The 18,893-nt window shown below is 49.9% G+C and overlaps 2 protein-coding genes across 4 annotated transcripts; one reads left to right on the top strand and one right to left on the bottom strand.

Moving 5' to 3' along the window:
- Window positions 1-2,577: 2,577 nt before the first annotated feature.
- Window positions 2,578-3,309, bottom strand: LOC311173517 (uncharacterized protein C17orf114; the record flags this gene model as incomplete). Its single annotated transcript, XM_084237529.1, has 2 exons — window positions 2,578-2,750; window positions 3,237-3,309. The coding sequence occupies 2 exons, from the start codon at window positions 3,307-3,309 to the stop codon at window positions 2,578-2,580; spliced, it is 246 nt and encodes an 81-aa protein (XP_084093655.1).
- Window positions 3,310-8,263: 4,954 nt separating this feature from the next.
- PLD2 (phospholipase D2) lies at window positions 8,264-18,353 on the top strand (the record flags this gene model as incomplete). 3 transcript variants are annotated; one of them, XM_084237207.1, is made up of 24 exons in its annotated part: window positions 8,264-8,384; window positions 8,477-8,607; window positions 8,705-8,847; window positions 9,267-9,372; window positions 9,460-9,525; window positions 9,678-9,736; window positions 9,872-9,964; window positions 10,060-10,212; window positions 10,667-10,816; window positions 12,767-12,850; window positions 12,983-13,061; window positions 13,797-13,907; window positions 14,091-14,261; window positions 14,651-14,777; window positions 14,967-15,085; window positions 15,177-15,290; window positions 15,422-15,526; window positions 15,745-15,833; window positions 15,941-16,054; window positions 16,216-16,265; window positions 16,533-16,667; window positions 16,861-17,014; window positions 17,782-17,896; window positions 18,129-18,353. In XM_084237207.1, 24 exons carry the CDS (start codon window positions 8,276-8,278, stop codon window positions 18,351-18,353), a joined length of 2,802 nt encoding a protein of 933 aa, XP_084093333.1. The 3 variants fall into 3 exon arrangements, with proteins under 3 accessions (XP_084093333.1, XP_084093332.1, XP_084093331.1); XM_084237206.1 differs by having other exon boundaries at window positions 8,276-8,384; window positions 16,861-16,981; XM_084237205.1 differs by having other exon boundaries at window positions 8,276-8,384; window positions 16,183-16,265.
- Between the last annotated feature and the right edge of the window lie 540 nt (window positions 18,354-18,893).

Genomic DNA, 18,893 nt, shown 5'->3' with positions numbered 1-18,893 from the left:
CATTCTGACCAACAGTGAAGTAAAATTTCTTTTTTGCTACACCCTCACCAGTACCTATTGTTTCTAATCTTTTTCATACATTCCTCACAAGTGTGAGATGATACTTCATTGTGGTTTTGATTTGCATTTCTCTGATAATAAGCAAATTTGAGCTTTTTTTAAAAAAAAAATATTTATTTATTTATACAAGCACTGGGTACAGTCAGAAGCGTGGGAGGGTGAGAGAATTCACCAGAGTCAAGTGGGGAACAGAACAGGCAGACTGAGGAAATACACTGCTGAAGGGAGCAGCGGGCGTGGCCAGAGACGTCTGTCGTGCCATGTGGGACCCTCGCCAGTGGCTGGGGATCGAACCGGCGCTGCAGAGGCTGTGGGCAGCTTCGCAGCCCAGTGCTCAACCACTGCACCACCAGGGGAGGCCCAAATTTGAGCTTTTTTTTATGTACCTTTTAGCCATCTGAATATCTTTTTCATCTCATCTTGTCAGGGGCAACTGTGACTTCCATGGCTTTTGGGAGAAAGTTGGACATTTGTTTGCAAAAGAGTTTAAGATCCTTGTTGAGTGGGAGAGGGCAGCTGTTGCATGTACTGTAGGCCAGATCGAGAAGTCACCATTCCCCTGGGTAAGTCTTTAGCCCTGTGGATGGGAGCCTGAGAGCAGACTTCAGTGTCTCTGGTGGGAAGGTCCTGGGTTGAGAAGAGCAAAGAGGTATCTCTCCTCCCAAACATATGTACCTCAAACTTAAAATATCCAAAGCAGAACTTTTGATTTTCCTGTAAAAGTTGCTCTCCCTGTCCTCCCTATCTCCAGGCATCTCTGATTTCTCTGTCCCTTCAACTCCACATTCAATCTAACTTATTGTTCCTGAAAACTCTACAGAAATTTATCTAGAATCCTGCTTCTTGTCTTCTCCACACCCACTGACTTGATGCAAGCCACCATGTCCTCTTGCCTGGAGAACGCAACAACCCCTGGTGGCGCAGGCGGTTGAGTTCAGCACTGTGAAGCTTCCGCAGCCTCTGCAGCACAAGCTCAATCCAGCCCGCCAGGGAGAAACCCAAATTGCCAGCAGACCTCTCCTGTCTCACCCGCCGCTTCCTTCAGCAATGTATTTCAGTTGGTCTGCCTGTTCTGTTCCACTCTCTCTATGGTGAATCCTCTCACCCTCCTGCACATCTGGCCTGTACCCCCGGTTCTTATATAAAAATAAATATTTTTTAAAAAAAGAATTGGGGTACAGGCCAGAGGTTTGGGGGGGTGAGAGGATTCACCAGAGACAGAGTGGGGAGCACAACAGGCAGGCAGACTGAAATACACTGCTGAGAGGAGCAGCGGGCAAGACAGGAGAGGTCTGCCACGCCATGTGGGTCACCTCCCTGGCTGGGGATTGAAGTCGTGCTGTAGTGGCTGCTGATAGCTTCATAGTGCTGTGACTCAACCCCTTGTGCCACCAGGGAGGCCCTTTTGTGACTTTTTTAGAGAAACTTTAAGAGCAGTTTTGTTTTTTGTTTTTTGTGGTTTTTTTACATAGAAGAACTGGGATACAGGCCAGAAGTGCAGGGGGAGTGAGAGGATTTACCAGAGACAGAGTGGGGAGCAGAACCAGTGGATTGACTGAAAAACACTGTTGAGGGGAGCAGTGGGTAAGACAGGAGAGGTCTGCTGAGCCATGTGGGTTAGCTCCCTTGGCTGGGGATAGCACTGAGACTTAACCCCTAGGCGGCCAGGGAGGTCCTAAGAGCAATTTTAAGTTCACAATAAAATTAAGTGGAAGATAAAAGGTGTCCTCTATGCTCCCTGCCCACACATATGCACAGATTCCCATATTATCAACAGCCTGCACCAACGTGATACCTTTATCACAACCAGAGAACTTGAACCTATTTTGGCACACCATTCTCCAATTTTCACACAGTTACTCTTTGTTCAGATCTCAGCTCAAATGTCACCTCATCGGATAGTCCTTTCCTGACCACCTGAAATTTAAGAAACGGCATCCTTCCCCACCCTGACCTCATTTTTCCCTCGTTTAATTTTACTTTCTTCATAGCAACACTTAGCACTCTCTGGTATTGTGCTTATTTGTTTATTATCTACCTCCTCCTACTGGAAAATGAGAGCAGTGAGAGAGCTCTTTCTGCTTGGTTCACAGATAAACCCTAGGTGCCAGGCAGGGCGTGGCCACTGGAAATGTATTGATTACATGTGCTCTCTAGCCCCCTCTGCTGTCCTGCCTAGCCCCTGGCCTCTCAAAACTGCTCTCGGCACACTCAACTCTGAAGGTGGATTTTAGCAGACTCACCTCCTTCTAGCCAATCTGTGCTCTGCATTAGGTCAGCTGGCTCATAGTCAGCACTCCTGTCCCCACTCCCACCTGAGTCCCATGACCCTGCCCTAGTGCCCTCACTCCTACCTTCTACCCCACCCCCCGATGCAACACACACACCTGCCAACTCTGAATCGATTTAATGAGAAAGTCATGAGGGATTTGGGAGAGCAGGACACTGGGGTCACTAAGAAGGGGGGGGAGGAAATTTGCCAAAGTTTCCTGGAAGTTCAGCCCCTGGTTGTTCCTTTCAAATGGTGGAGTCATTGGCTGATGCTATGTCATGCAGCTGGTGGCGGAAGGAGAGTCGAGCTTTTCTGCTGAAGTAGGCACCAGTCTCTAAGGAGGATATCCCTCCTTCAGCCACAGTGGGGGATGTAGGTGGCCTGGGATCTGGATCTGGAGGGGCAGCTGGATCCAGACCTACAAGGAAGATTGGAGGAGACAGAGGGAGCTGTGGGTCAGGGCATCCCAGTGTTCCCAACTCACATTTGCCACCCCTCTCCCACCAGTGAGTGGAAAGAGGCCAGGGAAGAAGCCTGGGGACTGGGGTGTGGGGATGAGTGTCGATGGCACCAGCTGGGATTGAAAGATATGTTGAGAGAGCAGGGCTGACCTCAGGGGCACTCCATCTGTGCAGGTGCATAGGACTCCACACTCATACTTGTAACGCTCTGCTGTCACTATCTTGAAATTCTTAATAATTTTTGAACAAGAGAGTCCCACTTCTTCATTTTGCAATGAGCCCTGAAAGTATTTCCCCAGACTGGTGGGGGAAGTGATGGACCCATCTCCCACCCAGGGAGACAGATTATCTTTTTCCTTTCACTATTTTGAGTATATACCTTTCTTCCCAATGCAGTTTGTCTGTCTGGCCGCCCCCACTTTTTCCTCATTTGCCCCCCATACCTGCTCTTCTTCCAGTCCCCCGCTGTCTCCGGCACCCACACCATGGAAAACACCATGCCCCCTTCAGACCCATGTCAACAGTGGAGGAGACCAGGATGCTGCAAATGACCAGGAGGGCCCCTGGAGGAGGGGTGTGGTTTCCAAGCCCCTCCACTGTGGGCAAAACTACCACTTAGCCTCAGACCGCCTGGTGATTATAGGCGCCAGGGGATGGAAGGGGAAGAAGAGGGAGGAGGGGAGAGGTGGAAGGGATACCACATTCAAACACCTATCCCTTTGTGGCCCCTCAATTTTGGGGTTCTCTCTGAGCCCCATGGACAAGTGGGAGAAGACTGGGAAGAGTGGCAGAGGTCCTGGGACAGACAGATGCAGTGAAAATCATTATAGCAATACTGGACAACTCAGTGCCAGGTTGGACACTGCTGGAGATTCATTCAATTTTTTTTTTAGAACAGAAATTTTAGTTGCAATTAATTATGGCATGCCACATAGATGCTAGGGACTTTTCCATGTTATCTCATTTAATCATGTCAGTGATCTTTTGAGTTAAGTGTTATTATCATTCAATTTTATAGGTGAGGAATCAGAGGAATTGAGATATGAGGTTACTTGCCCAAGGTCATACAGACAGTTATCAGCAGACCAGGAACTCTCCACCATCAGTCTGACCCAAGTCCACTCTGTTAGCCCTCACACTCAGCTTCCTAAACACATCCTTGACCAGGAATGGGGCTTGGAGTCCAGGCTCGGAACTTCAGGTCCAGAACAACCTAGCCAAACACTAAAAGTGCCCTGAAGTAAAGGTGTGCCAATGCTGTATCATTATCCCCTAAGGGTGCCATGACAAGGGAAAGGCTGGGAAGCATTGCTGACTATACTATACAGCTTGACTGAGATGTATTTGTTTTTTTAATTCACTTTATTGAAGTTGAAATTTACTTACAGTCTAATGCCTACATCTTAGTGTACAACTCCATGAGTTTTGACAAGTATATACATGATGTAATCAGCACCCCAGTTAAGCCATAGGACATTTCCAACTCTTGACTTCCTTTGTGTACCCCTTTACGATAGTTCCCCACCTCCTGCCACAGGCAAGTGCTGATCTGATTTCCATCATTAGAGACTGGTTTTGCCTGCTTTGGACTCTATATAAATAGAATCATATATTACTCTCTTCTGTCTGATGTCTTTCACTATAATGGCTTTAAAATTCACCCATGCTGTATGTATTTATAGTTTACTGGTTTTGTCTTTTATAAGTACAATAGATTTACTGAGATATAATTCACATATCATACAATCTACCCTTTAAGTATAAAATTCAGTGGCTTTTACTATATATTCACAACAATGTATAACCATCACAACTAATTTTACATTTCAGTCATCCTCAAAATAAACTCTATACCCATTAGCAGTTACTCCCCCTGCCCTCCTCTCCAATTACTGGCAACCACCAATCTACTTTCTGTCTCTATGCACATTTCATATAAATGGAATCATATAATACGTGGGTATTTGTGTCTGGCTTCTTTCACTTACTTAGTATAATGTTTTCAAGGTTCATGTTGCAGCATGATCAGTATTTCATTCCTTTTTATGGCTGAATAATAGTCTATTGTAAGGATACACCACATATTTTTATTCATTCATGGATATTAAGGTTGATCTACTTTTTGGGCTCTTTGAATACTATTACAGTGGACATTCATGAACACATTTTTTGTGGATACATATATTTTCATTTCTCTTGGTTACATACCTAGGAATGGAATTGCTGGTGATAAAGTTACTCTACACTTAACGTTTTGAAGAGTTGTTTTCCAAGGTGGTATAACATTTTACCTTTTTTTAAAGATTTATTTACTTATGCATACAAGAGCTGGGGCACAGGCCAGAGACACAGGGAGTGGGGGTGATAGGATTCCCAGAGACAGAGTGGGGAGCAGAACAGGCAGACTGACTGAAACACACTGCTGAGGGGAGCAGTGGCCGAGACAGGAGAGGTGTGCTGCGCCATGTGGGTTGCTCCCTGGCCAGCCGGGGGATAAAACTGCAGTGGCTGTGGTTTGCTTCACAGTGCGGTGCTTAGCCCCTTGTGCCAGCAGGGAGGCCCCTCATTTTACGCTTTTATTACTAATGATTTATGTACCAACTATTTAAAATAAAAAACTTCAGCTCTTCAAGAGGCACCATTATTTTAAAAATATATGTCAAATTCTGGGAGAAAATAATTTGCAGTAGACTCCTTTCCTCCACCATGGGGTTTTGTGTGCTTGCTTCTTCCTGGCCATTTCTTCTCACAAGACTTTTAGGATCAAGCAATTCCTGGTAAGAAACAAAAATAGAATCATCTCATTCCCAAATGAATTCAGATGAAAACTGGTAATAAAATCAGGTATAATTCCAAGAAGAGACCAAGCTGGGTCCCTAAGGAATCACACATAAGGTTGCACACATGTTTATACTGCATCAAGCTCAGTAGCATCTACCATATCACACTGAAAACATCTCTGCTTTGGTGACATGTTTTCTCTTGGTACCTGTACCTGTACCTGGCTCGGTAACAAATATGTGAGCTCTTTGGGGGAAAAAAAATTGCAATATACATAGCTGATCAAAGATTTGCATTCAAAATATATAAAGAACTACTAAAATTTGACAATAAGACAAACAACATGATTATTTTTTCATTAGCAAAACACTAAGTCACTTTACAAAAGAAGATATAGAAATGGTCGATGAACACGTGAAACACATCAATACCATAAATCACCAGAGAAATGCAAATAAAAGCCACAATAAAGTGACTATTTTACAATTACTAGAATGGCTACTCTAAAAAAAAAATTATTAACGTCAAATGTCGACGATGCTGGGGAACATCTAGACCTACACCATACATTGATTTTGGAAATACAAAATGGAACAATATCAGAAAACAGTTCAACAGTTCCCTATAAAGTTAATATGCACTTGGGCCTCCCCGGTGGCGCATCGGTTGAGAGTTGTGTTGCGAAGCTGCCCACAGCCTCTGCAGCACCAGTTCGATTCCCGACCGCCGGGCGAGGGTCCCACATGGTGCGCAGACCTCTCCGACCGCCCGCTGCTCCCCTCAGCAGTGTACTTCGTCAGTCTGCCTGTTCTGCTCCCCGCTCTGGCTCTGGTGAATTCTCTCACCCTCCTGCGCTTCTGACTGTACCCAGTGCTTGTATAAATAAATAAATCTTTTTTAAAAAAAGAATATTTCTTTCCTATTAAAAAAAAGTTAATATGCACTTCTTATATGATCCACTCCTAGGTATTCACCCAAGCAAAATGAAAAGATATATCCACACAAAGATATAGGAAAGTTCACAGGAGCTTTATTCACAACAAACAAAAACTATAAACAACCTGAAGGTCCATCCAACGAAGAGATAAAGAAATCTGCTTTAAAAAAAAAAAAAGATTTATTTATTTATTTATTTATTTATTTATACAAGCACTGGGTACAGTCAGAAGCGCTGGAGGGTGAGAGAATTCACCAGAGCCAGAGCGGGGAACAGAATAGGCAGACTGACGAAATACACTGCTGAGGGGAGCAGCGGGCGCGGCAGAAGAGATCTGTCGCGCCATGTGGGACCCTAGCTGGTGGCCGGGGATCGAACTCGTGGCCGGGAATCGAACCAGCGCTACAGAAGCTGCAGGCAGCTTCGCAGCCCAGCGCTCAACCGCTGCGCCACCAGGGGAGGCCCGAAATCTGCTTTTCTTTAAAAAAAAAAAAAAGGGGGGGTGTATATTTTGTCTTTTAGAACCTGAAATGCTCCCTGTTTGCTTAGGCTGCAAGTTCCAGGCGCGCACAGCCCGAGACGGTCTTGCTCACTACTGCAAACTCGCTTCTGACAGCGAGCAAATACGCAGTAAATGGTGAATGAATGAAAGAATGTAAACTTGCGCACACTGATGAAGGTGTGGCCACCATTGCTCAGGACTTTTACTCCCTCAGCCCTTCCCTTTGACAGACGCTAGGCCTGGGCCAATACAGTGCGCAGCCGGCCAGGAAAGGGGACACCAGCAGGTCCCTGGCGCAGAGGCGTGTCCCGCCAGGGGGACCGGGCAGCGCCGGCCGGAGAAGGGCGGGGGCCCGCGCCCCAGCAGGGGACCGTGCGCAGGGTCTAGCGCCCGCAGGGCAAACTGGAACCGACGGTGCGGCATAGACGGACAGACCCGCGGGGAGCTCCAGCCAGACGTAGGGCAGGGCCCTCCCCTTCCCGCAGGCCAAGGGGTGCGCGCTGGGCGGCGGGGCGGGCCGAGGGCGGCGGGGGCGGGACAGGGCGGACGAGAATCCCGTGGAGATGAGGCTGGGGGGCCGTCCCGCTCGCAAGGGCAGGCCCTGACTGCGTGCCCCGCCCCGGCTCGGGCGTGGGCTCCCACTCCGGTTCTGCTCAGGTCCATCGGCTTGCGAGCCCGCAGCGGCGCCGGCTCCGGCCGCCCGGGTGAGGAGATAGGGGAGGGGGCCCCGCGGAGGTCCCGGGCCCAGGAAATCGGGCGGGGACCGGAGCGCGCCCGGGCTGCGGAGCCTCCTGACTCCGCCGCACGCTCAGATTTCGGGTTTCCCTCGCGGGTGGGACGCGCGTAACTTCCTCAATCCCGCCTGGAACCCTTTCCCCGCCGGCCCGGCTTGGCCCGACCCCGGCTGCTCCAGGCCACTTGCGACACCCCTAGGCCCATTCCGCGACTAGTTCTGCCCCAGTTCGGGGTCATCCGGGCATGTCTGGGTGTTCCTCGGCGCTCTGGTTACGGGCCGGGAGGCGGGGCTGAGGGATTTTGGATGAAGGACCAAAGCTGGAGATGGAGGTTAGAGGCAGTGGGCAGTGGGGTGGGCTGGAGGGTTGTCTGTGGCTGGTGGGGTTTTGCAGAGGACTTGGGAATCAGCGCAAGGGAGGTGGGTGGGGAAGTGAGGGACCTATGGGAGGTGGAGTTGTTGGGGTGGGGTAGGGGAAGAAAAATTTGCAAGGTAGATCACCTCCCTGAGTCCTCCCCATATTCCTAGGATGATGGCAACCCCTGGGAGCCTCTTCCCCTCTGGGGACGACCTGGATTCCAGTCAGTTACACATGGAGCCGGATGAGGTGGACACTCTGAGGGAGGGAGAGGACCCAGGTACACAGGGAGGACAGTCCTCAGGGAGAGGAAGATGAGGGGTCTGAGACCTCCTGGAGAGATCTAACCTCTTCCACTTTCTCTCTTCCCAGCTGACCGGATGCACCCGTTCCTGGCTATCTACAGCCTTCAGCCTCTAAAAATGCACCCCTTGGTGTTTGCCCCTGGGGTCCCTGTCACAGCCCAGGTGGTGGGCACTGAGAGATATACCAGTGGATCCAAGGTGGTTGGGCTGGCACACCACCAGGGAGGGAGAGCTGGCCAGAGGGGGGTGGGGGTTGGAGCCCAGGAGACATCCATTCAGTTCCTCACACCCCCAGGTAGGAACGTGCACGCTGTATTCTGTCCGCTTGACTCACGGGGACTTTACCTGGACAACCAAGAAGAAGTTCCGTCATTTTCAGGAGTTGCACCGGGACCTTCTAAGACACAAAGTCTTGATGAGTCTGCTCCCTTTGGCTCGGTGAGGGAGAACACTGCTTCCTGTGAAAGGCGCATGCCCTCGCCCTGCGGCAGCATGGGCCCAGCCACCAAGGCTGCTTTCTGCCTGTCTCTCTTTCGGGTCACAACCTTTCCTCCCTTGGGTACATTCCTTCCCCAGCTCTGACCACTGGGCCCCCTCCCTTAACCTGGTTACCGGGAAATATTCCCAGCTCAGCTCTCCCTGTCCATGGTTCTATGCCAATATTTTAACTGGGTTGGATGCCCAAAATGCCCTTGGCAGCCTCCCCCTTTCTTGTCTCCATTCTTGGGGTGGGAGGACTGCCTTCTGCCAGCCTTTGGGACTCCTCCCTGTCTCCAGGTTCCCATCTCCAGTGCTTCAGAAACCCAGGCAGCCGGCCTCCCAGCTCTTACTTCCCCCTCACCCCATCCCTTCCACAGCTTTGCTGTTGCCTATTCTCCAGACCAGGAGGCAGCCAACAGAGAGATCCCCTCTCTTCCGAGAGCAGGTCCTGAGAGCTCCACCAGACATGCATCCAGCAAACAGGTACGACCAGACTCCAGGTTCTCTGGGAAGGCATCTGGTGTGCAAATGACTCTGGTCCCATCTCTCTGTCTCCCATCCCTATTTCAGAAATACCTGGAGAATTACCTCAATCGTCTCCTGACAATGTCTTTCTACCGAAACTATCATGCCATGGTAAGGTCCTGAATGCCTGTTTGTTTTTGTTTTTGTTTTTGTTTTGAGGTGGAGCATAATTAGACCCCCCAGGGTACAGAGGACATGGGTTAGTAGGATCTGAGAAGCTTTAAGCTAGAGCCTTCCTCTGAGTTTTTGTCTCCCTTTTGCAGACAGAGTTCCTGGAAGTCAGTCAGCTGTCCTTTATCCCAGACCTCGGCTCCAAAGGATTGTAAGTGTCTGACGCCCCTTACCTGGGCGCCTGCAGACATCGGGATCTCTCCCTGTCTGAGAATGGGGAAAGCAGTGCAGGCTGGGATAGACATCTAGATTCTCATCCAGCATCTGTTCCTGGTTTGCCCCACAGGGAGGGGGTGATCCGGAAGCGCTCAGGTGGACACCATGTTCCTGGACTAACCTGCTGCGGCAGGGACCAAGTTTGTTATCGCTGGTCCAAGAGGTGAGGCTCGGAGTAGAGCCACAGTCAGGTAATGGGTGTAGGTGAAGAAGGAGATCCCCAAGCCGGGGAGAACAGACGAAGCCCTTCCACTCCAGGTGGCTGGTGGTGAAGGAGTCCTTCTTGTTGTACATGCGCCTGGAGACCGGTGCCATCTCATTTGTTCAGCTTTTCGACCCTGGCTTTGATGTACAGGTGGGGAAAAAGAGCACAGAGGCCCGGTATGGGGTCCGAATTGACACCTCCCACAGGTAAGTCCCCCTGGCGTAGACAGACACCTAGTGAGTGAAGAATAAAGGGCCCTTTGGGGAAGTTGAGTGGAAAAGACCATGGGAAAAAGGCAGGCATTTCCACCTCCCTGGATCTGGTAATGATTTGGAACCAAATGCTTGGGACTGCTCTTGGAGTCTGGGCCCAGCAAAAGGGGGTTGAGTATAAACTTGGGGGAGGGACTCTTGATGTAAGGAAAAAAAATGCTCTCCATTCATTAAGTAAGTCAATAAACCAAGAGCCTGGCACAATCCTAGGTGCCAGGGCTCCAGCTATGCATAAGGTAGCTATATCCCCATGTCTCTATGGAGTTTGTGCAATCGGGGACTGAAGGAGGAAGTGGGAAAGAAGTGATAGCTAAAGGGGAGTTGTTTCTGGGCAAGGCCAGAAGTCTGGAGGGTGAGGTTTGTGGTCCATCTCATTGTTCCCGTCCAGGTCCCTGATTATCAAGTGCAGCAGCTACCGGCAGGCACGGTGGTGGGGCCAGGAGATCACTGAACTGGCCCAGAGCTCAGGCAGAGACTTCTTACAGCTACACCAGCATGACAGCTATGCACCACCCCGGCCTGGGACATTGGCTCGGTGGTGAGATGCGCATCCCTTCTAAGCTTGACTCTGACCCTCTCGACCCCTATGTGTTATCTGAGTTCTTGATCCTGCTTTATCTCCTCTGACTACTTCTGACCACAGTGAGCTACCCACTGGGCTCCTCAGATCTCTCTGGCTCCCTCACCTCTTTAACTGCAGTGAGTCCCTTCTGAACTTTCTAACCCCAAAACTCAGCAATCTCCTCTGACCCTGACTTCTCTGACTCCCTGTCTCCTTGGTAACCCTTCTTACTACACTGACCCTCTCTGTTCTCTGTGATTTTCTCAAATCTCTCTGATTTATTCATTCATTTAATAAACATCTTCTAAGCACCTACTAGTGTCAGGCTCAGTGGCCGGTGTAAGCAGTCCAGTAGGTGATTCAATTATGAAACCATGGGCGCTTGCCCATGATGGTAGATACAGGCAGTAAGCGTAGAGTAAGCACCCAAATTGGGGCGATGTCAGGACCAGCTTCCAGCAGGCAGTAACCCTAAGGTTTACCTTAGCAAGATAAAGAAAATGGAGAAGGGCGGTCTGTACCAAGAAGGTAGAAATAGCCTGACATGTTTGGGAGCCACGAGGACTGATTGTTGTTGCAGCGTGAGGAGGAGCAGACTCCTGGGAGTCAGCAGGGCTGATTGGTGCCACAGTGCTAAGCTGAGGAGACTGAACTTTATCATAGGCAGAGAGGAGTCATGCATGGAATTATTTCCTTGGAGGTGGTATTGAGGTGATGTTTGTGTTAACATAAGAACTAATAACAGCTGCTCTGTTTGCCGCACTTACTGTGTGCAAGGACTGGTCTCAGTGATGTGCATGTGTTCATGTATAGAATACTCACATTACCCCTCTGGGACAGGTACACTTGTAGCTCCACTTTACAGATGAGAAAGCAGCTGAGACAAGGGGAAATTAGGGCGCTTCCTCAAGTTCACACACCTTCTAAACAGTGGAAACAGGATTCCAATTCAGGCATTCTGGATCAAGACCCTGCTCTTGACCACCATACTAGACGGTTAGGTGTTAAAAAGGCAAACGACACAGAAATACAGTAAGTACAATATTAAAGTTTCCACTCACTGCACAACCCTTCACCCCCCAGCCCTTCCTTCTCCCTATATGCCTTCCCATAATCCCATTTCTCTCCCCAGAAGTAACCCTGGCAACAGTTTGATAGGTCTCCTCCCAGATCTTTTCCTGAATATTTTCATATGCTTATGCATAGATGTTACTTTTTTTAATGTAAATGAGGTCATGTATTTTCTTCTGTGACTTATTTTTCACTTAACACACACATTAGAGAATGGAATCTTTGCCTAAGCATCCAGTAGGATGTATTCCTAGAAATAGACTTACTTTGTGCCTTTATGGTATTAAGGGGTATGTGTGTTTTATATTTCCATATATACTGCAAAATTGTCTTATGTAAATTACCATAGTGTATGAGAATACCGACTTTCTTATATGCTAATATTGAATGTTACTGGTGGATTTTAATTTTTGCCAGTCAGGTAAATTTTAAAAATGTTATTTCACTTTTTTATCAATTTCCTTTTTTACTAGTGAAATCGAACATCTTTTCCTACAATTGACCACTTTTATTTCCTCTGCAAACTGTTAGTTGTTCTTATTCTATGCTTATTTTTCATTTGACTTATATGTCTTTTTCTTATGATTTGTGGAAGCTTTATAAATGATATACTAATCCTCCCAACCTCTAGTCATTTTCTTTAGTTCATTGTGTGTTTTGTAATTTTTGACTTTATTTAGTTCAAACTGGCAAATTTATTCCACTTTAATATATCTGATACTATCTGACTTCTGTGATCACTCTGGATCTTTGACCCTGCTGTCACCTCTGACCCATGACTGTCCTCCGGTCTTCACTCTTCAGAACTTTCTGACTTCTGACTCCTCTGACCTACTTGGCTTGGCCTCCCCCCAGGTTTGTGAATGGGGCAGGTTACTTTGCTGCTGTGGCAGATGCCATCCTGCGAGCTCGAGAGGAGATTTTCATCACAGACTGGTGGTGAGCAGGGGAAAGCTCAAGCAAGAAGGGGCAGGGTAGGACCTGCAGGAGACCAGCTCTGGGCGAGAGGAGGGAGTAGTATTCTATTGACTGGGGCTTAACTTTCCACTCACCCCCTGTCCTGAATCCCAGGTTGAGTCCTGAGGTTTACCTGAAACGTCCTGCCCATTCAGATGATTGGAGACTGGACATTATGCTCAAGAAGAAGGCGGTGAGGAAAGTGGTCAGACTGGAAGGAAATTATGGCAGGGATTGCCTGTGGGTAAATGTTGGTTAGAAGGAACTTCAGCAAGGGGGAAGGTAGCGAATCTGAGACTTCAGGGGAGAAATGTGCCCATCCTGTCTCAGTGTCTGGCAAACATCACCTCCTCTTTCCTGAGGAGAACCCACAACTCCTTCTTCATGTGCTTCTTTTATCTGGTGTAGTAGATTCCTCTGCCAGTATCCATCACACTTTACTGTACTACCTGGGTGTACATATCTTTCTCTGTCACCGGACTGATTAATATCACTAGTTCTAGCACAGGGCACAATGTCTGCCATGTGGGGGGCATTCATAGATGTTGATGAACAGGAGAGAGATACATGGATGGTGAAGAGTGAGTGGGCGAGTGAATGAACAGATAAAACACAGGGAGATAGAAAAAAAGATATTCGGTTGGAAAGGCAGATCAATACAAGGGTGGGTGTGTAGATGAATGAATGGTAGATAAGAGGGTGAATATATGGTCGGGAAGATGGATGGAAAGAGAATGATAGGTAAGGGTAGATGTGTGAATATGTGAGTTGGTGGCAGATACATGACATTCAGCCTGAGTTTGCACTCAGCATCAAAACAGAGTGTGTGTGGCAAGACGTGGAAGGTCTCTGGTCCGGGTGGAAGGGGCATACAGGAAACCTGAGCATGGGAGCTATTCTGGAATCTGATTCCCTCACTCAACATCAGGAGGAGGGTGTTCGTGTGTCCGTACTGCTGTTTAAGGAAGTGGAGTTGGCCTTGGGCATCAACAGTGGCTATAGCAAGAGGACGCTGATGCTGCTGCACCCCAACATAAAGGTGTCTCTAAGGCTTCACACCCCTCCTATACTACAGCCCTCTTTACCAAGCTTCCCCAAGCTTTCAACCCCCCCTTCACCTTGAATGTCTTTGCCCCTTCATCTTTCCTTTCTCCCTCCCAATGCCTCTGCTGTCTTCACTCACCTAAGCCTGCCACCATGAACAACTTTGTACCTGCTGCAGGTGATGCGCCACCCAGACCAGGTAACATTATGGGCCCATCATGAGAAGCTCCTGGTGGTGGACCAAGTAGTGGCCTTCTTAGGGGGGCTGGACCTCGCCTATGGCCGCTGGGATGACCTGCACTACCGACTGACTGATCTTAGGGAGTCCTCTGAATCAGCTGCTCCACAGGTAACACCCCAAGACCTTCCTACCCCAAATTCAGCTAATCTAAACTCACACCCCTTCCTAATCCAGCCTTCCCCCTCCCGTCACTTTAAGCTCTGCCCACTCTCAGATTTCCTCCACCTTTCTGGAATCCCAAGAACCCACCTTGAAGATACTGTGACCCTTTCCATTTCTATTAACACTCTGCTCCCCCAGATCCTATAGGGACATCACATGTAGCTGAAGGGGAAGACCAGGGAATCGAACTCTCTGCGTCTCATTCTTCCTCTCTGTGTGTGTCCCTGTGTCCCCATCGCACACTCTTTCAATGCTCCTATCTTCTCTTTGACCCTGGCTCTGTATGGTGCCCATGACCACTCCTTGTCCCTGCCTTGGGTATGTTCCTCCTACAGCCTCCCATCTCGTGCTCAGACTCTCAAGGTACCTCAGACCTCTCTAACAACCAACTCTTCTGGCTGGGCAAGGACTACAGCAATCTTATCACTAAGGACTGGGTGCAACTGGACCGACCTTTTGAGGGTGAGGGTCCTCCGTCTCCAAAGCCCCCAAGAGCGGGGAGCAGGGGTCAATGTTGGGGCTGGGACTGAGAATGGGATGAGCTGGGTCAGGGATAATTGTTTTCCCTCTAGTAGGGTCCACCTCCTCCCTGCCCCATGTGTCCCCAACAGATCATCCCTGATCTCGTCCCTGACTCTTCTGGACCCCTAGATTTCATTGACAGGAAGACCATGCACCGGATGCCATGGCGGGACGTTGGGGTTGTTGTTCATGGCTCAGCAGCCCGGGACCTTGCCCGGCACTTCATCCAGCGCTGGAATTTCACCAAGGTGCTCACTCCCTCTTGAGGGAGCTGAAGGTTGGGAGGGAGCCAAAGCCAGCTCGTCACCTCCCAATGACCCTTTCATCCTTCCACCTCAGACTACCAAAGCCAAGTACAAGACACCCATGTACCCCTACATGCTGCCTAAGTCCATCAACACTGCAAACCAGCTCCCCTTCGTCCTCCCTGGGGGGCAGTGTGCCACTGTGCAGGTGAGCCTTGCAACTTGAGCCTGCTCCTCTGCCCCCTTATAGCCCAGTGCCCCAGCCTATTCTCCCTATTCTCAGAACCCTACTGATGCCTCTCCTGGTGTCAGGAACCACCATTTTCACCATCTCCCCAGGTCTTGAGGTCAGTGGACCGCTGGTCAGCAGGCACTTTGGAGAGCTCCATCCTCAATGCTTACCTGCACACCATCAGGGAGAGCCAGCACTTCCTCTACATTGAGGTCTACTGGGGTGGACCTGGGGCAGAGAGTGGAGGGGATGTCCCAGGAGAGACTTAGGATGTCAGTGGGATCAGTCACTGAGGGCTGGTGAAGCTGGGCCTGGAGGAGAATGGAAGCCTGGGGCCAGGACCTGGAGCCCCAGACAGGGTTGGCTGCTAGGAGCTGAGGGCAGGAGAAAGGCGGGGCTGCTGATGTCTTATCTCTGGTCCATACCCCAGAATCAGTTCTTCATCAGCTGCTCAGATGGGCGGACGGTTCTGAATAAGGTGGGCGATGAGATTGTGGACAGAATCCTGAAGGCCCACAAGTAAGGTGGTCTGGTAGGAGGGTGGGGAGTGTGGGCATGGCTTAAACCCAGCTGGAGGGGTTGGAGTTTGGAGACAGGTCACACCTCTGACTCCACCCCCTCCTCAGACAGGGTCAGTGCTTCCGAGTCTATGTGCTTTTGCCCCTGCTCCCCGGTTTTGAGGGTGACATCTCCACAGGCGGTGGCAATGCCATCCAGGCCATTCTGCACTTCACTTACAGGTGACCCCCCCAGCCAGACACTGTTTGATGGTCCCATCCCACTCATGCGCCCTCCTGACTGTCCTGATCCCGACCTGCTGGTCATTTGAGGTCCACTTCTCTCTGACTTCTCCCACCTCCTCCCCCAGCCTCCATCTCTCTCACCTGTTCTTTTCCCTCAGGACCCTGTGTCGTGGGGAGTATTCAATCTTACATCGCCTCAAAGCAGCCAGTGAGTACTGGGACTGGGGGTCCAAGCCCTAGTTTCCTGAGGAAGGGGAGATTGGGGAGCTGGAGGTCCTTGGGCATGCAGGGAAGGAGGCTATTATTCTTGCATTCCTCTGAAGCCCTTTCCCTGAGACCATCCGTGGTTTTTCATGGCAAGGAGAGCATGTAAACAGGGCTGTACAGAGCTTCTGAAGTGAGGAGGTAGTTGGGACCCAGGTGCATAAGGAGGGTACCTCACCATACTCCCCCCATCCCCATCTCTTGTGCGCAGTGGGAACAGCATGGCGGGACTACATATCCATCTGTGGTCTCCGCACACACGGAGAACTGGACAGCCACCCGATCTCTGAACTCATCTATATCCACAGCAAGATGCTCATTGCAGATGACCGGACAGTCATCATCGGTCAGTGCTGGGCCTGAGCCTCCAGCAGCAAGAGGGGGGTTGGGAGTTGTGGAACGGCCCGGCCAGGGGCAACGGAATGAGTAGGGACCATGGAGGCCAAGGAAAGTGTATTGCCCCCAGGGACTGGTGGTCTGTTGGGGTGGGGCATCCCCCAGGTCCCAGGCAGATGCAGTGTGTTCTGCACCTACCCCAGGCTCCGCAAATATCAATGATCGGAGCTTGCTGGGGAAGCGGGACAGTGAGCTGGCTGTGCTGATTGAGGACACAGAGATGGAGCCATCCCTCATGGACGGTGTGGAGTATCAGGCGGGCAGGTTTGCCTTGAGTTTGCGGAAACATTGCTTCAGGTAGAGCTGAAGTGGGGTGATATAAGGTGGGGAGGGAAGAGAGGGTTCTGCCTTTTGAGCAGGTGTTAAGGTTGCTTAGGGGCTGTACTGGATATCCCAATAGGCAGACTAACCCCATTTAGGATACCAGCAAAGTGAGGACACCCCCAAAAATGAGAAAACATCGAAACAATAATTTAATGTATATATGTGTGTATATAGATGCCTATGTACATATATTGAATATATACTTTGTATCTATATATATTTAGTGTATATGTATATATACACTGTATATATTTAGTTAATATATGTACACTATATATATATATTTTTAAAGATTTATTTATTTATGCATACAAGAACTGGGGTACAGGCGAGAAGTGTGGGGGGATTCACCAGAGACAGAGTGGGGAACAGAACAGGCAGATTGACTGAAGTGCACTGCTGAGGGGAGCAGCGGGCGAGCCAGGAGAGGTCTGCTGCGCCATGTGGATTGCTCCCTGGCCAGCCGGGGATCAAACTCATGCTGCAGAGGCTGCAGACAGGCTCATAGGTTGCCTCTTAACCTCTTGCACCACCAGGGAGGTCCCACACTATATATGTTTAAAGCATTAGACTAGTCACCAAAATAGAGACAAATTAAAGTTCTGTTACTCATTTACACTTCCTATACTATTTAATCTGCATCTGTTTTGAATGACCTGGATAGCACAATGTAACTTTTCTGGTGTTCAGGTTCTCTGAGAATCTTAACCTGGCCCTGGTGGAACCCTTTTCTCCCATAGCGTGATTCTTGGGGCTGATGCCCGGCCAGACCTGGATCTCCGAGACCCTGTCTGCGATGACTTCTTCCAGTTGTGGCAAGACACAGCTGAGAGCAATGCCAATATCTATGAGCAGGTGCGTGCTGACTGGGGCTGGGCTGAGGGGAATTCATAAATATTCCTGTTCAGAGCAGGATGGAGAAAAGCCCTATGCAGAGGCTCTTCTCAGAAGGGGGTGTAATTCTGGGGGGCATATCAAAGAGTCAATGTTGGGGGAGAGAATGTGGAGACTGGGAATGTCTAGCTGCACTGAGACTCTTGAGAATGTCACCCCAAGCATTGTTGATGTCCATTACCCCCCCCAACAGATATTCCGCTGTCTGCCATCCAATGCCACACGCTCTCTGCGGGCGCTCCGGGAGTATGTGGCCGTGGAACCGCTCGCCACAGTCAGCCCTTCCATGGCTCGGTCTGAGCTCAACCAGGTCCAGGGCCACCTGGTCCACTTCCCCCTCAAGTTCCTGGAAGATGAGTCTTTGCTGCCCCCACTGGGTAGCAAAGAGGGCGTGATGCCCCTGGAAGTGTGGACATAGCTGTGATGCCAGTCCAGGCGAGATCACCAGCCAGTGGGATCCATCAGGTCTGACTCCCTGCCTCTAACCCTCAGGATTGAGGGCAGTGCCTTTGAGACCCAAGGGAGGCAGGCATCCCTGATAGGGATGAGAGAAGTCACAGAGGACCCTTTCTTGAGATATAGCCAAAGATGGCACCCAACTTTGGGCTGGGGAGGCAGGAGGGTCCCAGAGAAGTTCATCCCCTGCTGCTCAGTTCAAACCACTGCTAACAGAAGACGCATAGCTCCTGCCTGGATGCCTGGGTTCAGGTCAAGGATCTGATTCAGGAAGAGTGAGTTCTGCCCTGTGCCTTCCCCTCTCCCTTCCTTTTCCTGCCTTTGAGCCCTGTTCTGCCCCCAGAGCCTCTCCCAGGCCATTACTGCGAAGGTGGAAGGAAGGATGAAGCCACCCCTGGCTTGAGCTCCTACAGTGAGGAGGCTAATAGTGGTGGATACACACTAACTCCCTCCACCAGCCTGCTGACAAACACTAACTTTGTATCAGTTCAAGAAACATTTC

This window comes from Talpa europaea (assembly GCF_964194135.1).
Source record: "Talpa europaea genome assembly, chromosome: 7".
NCBI classification, from domain to species: domain Eukaryota; kingdom Metazoa; phylum Chordata; class Mammalia; order Eulipotyphla; family Talpidae; genus Talpa; species Talpa europaea.
The sequence above is the reverse complement of the archived record's forward strand: the minus strand, read 5'-3'. Positions and strand labels throughout refer to the sequence as shown.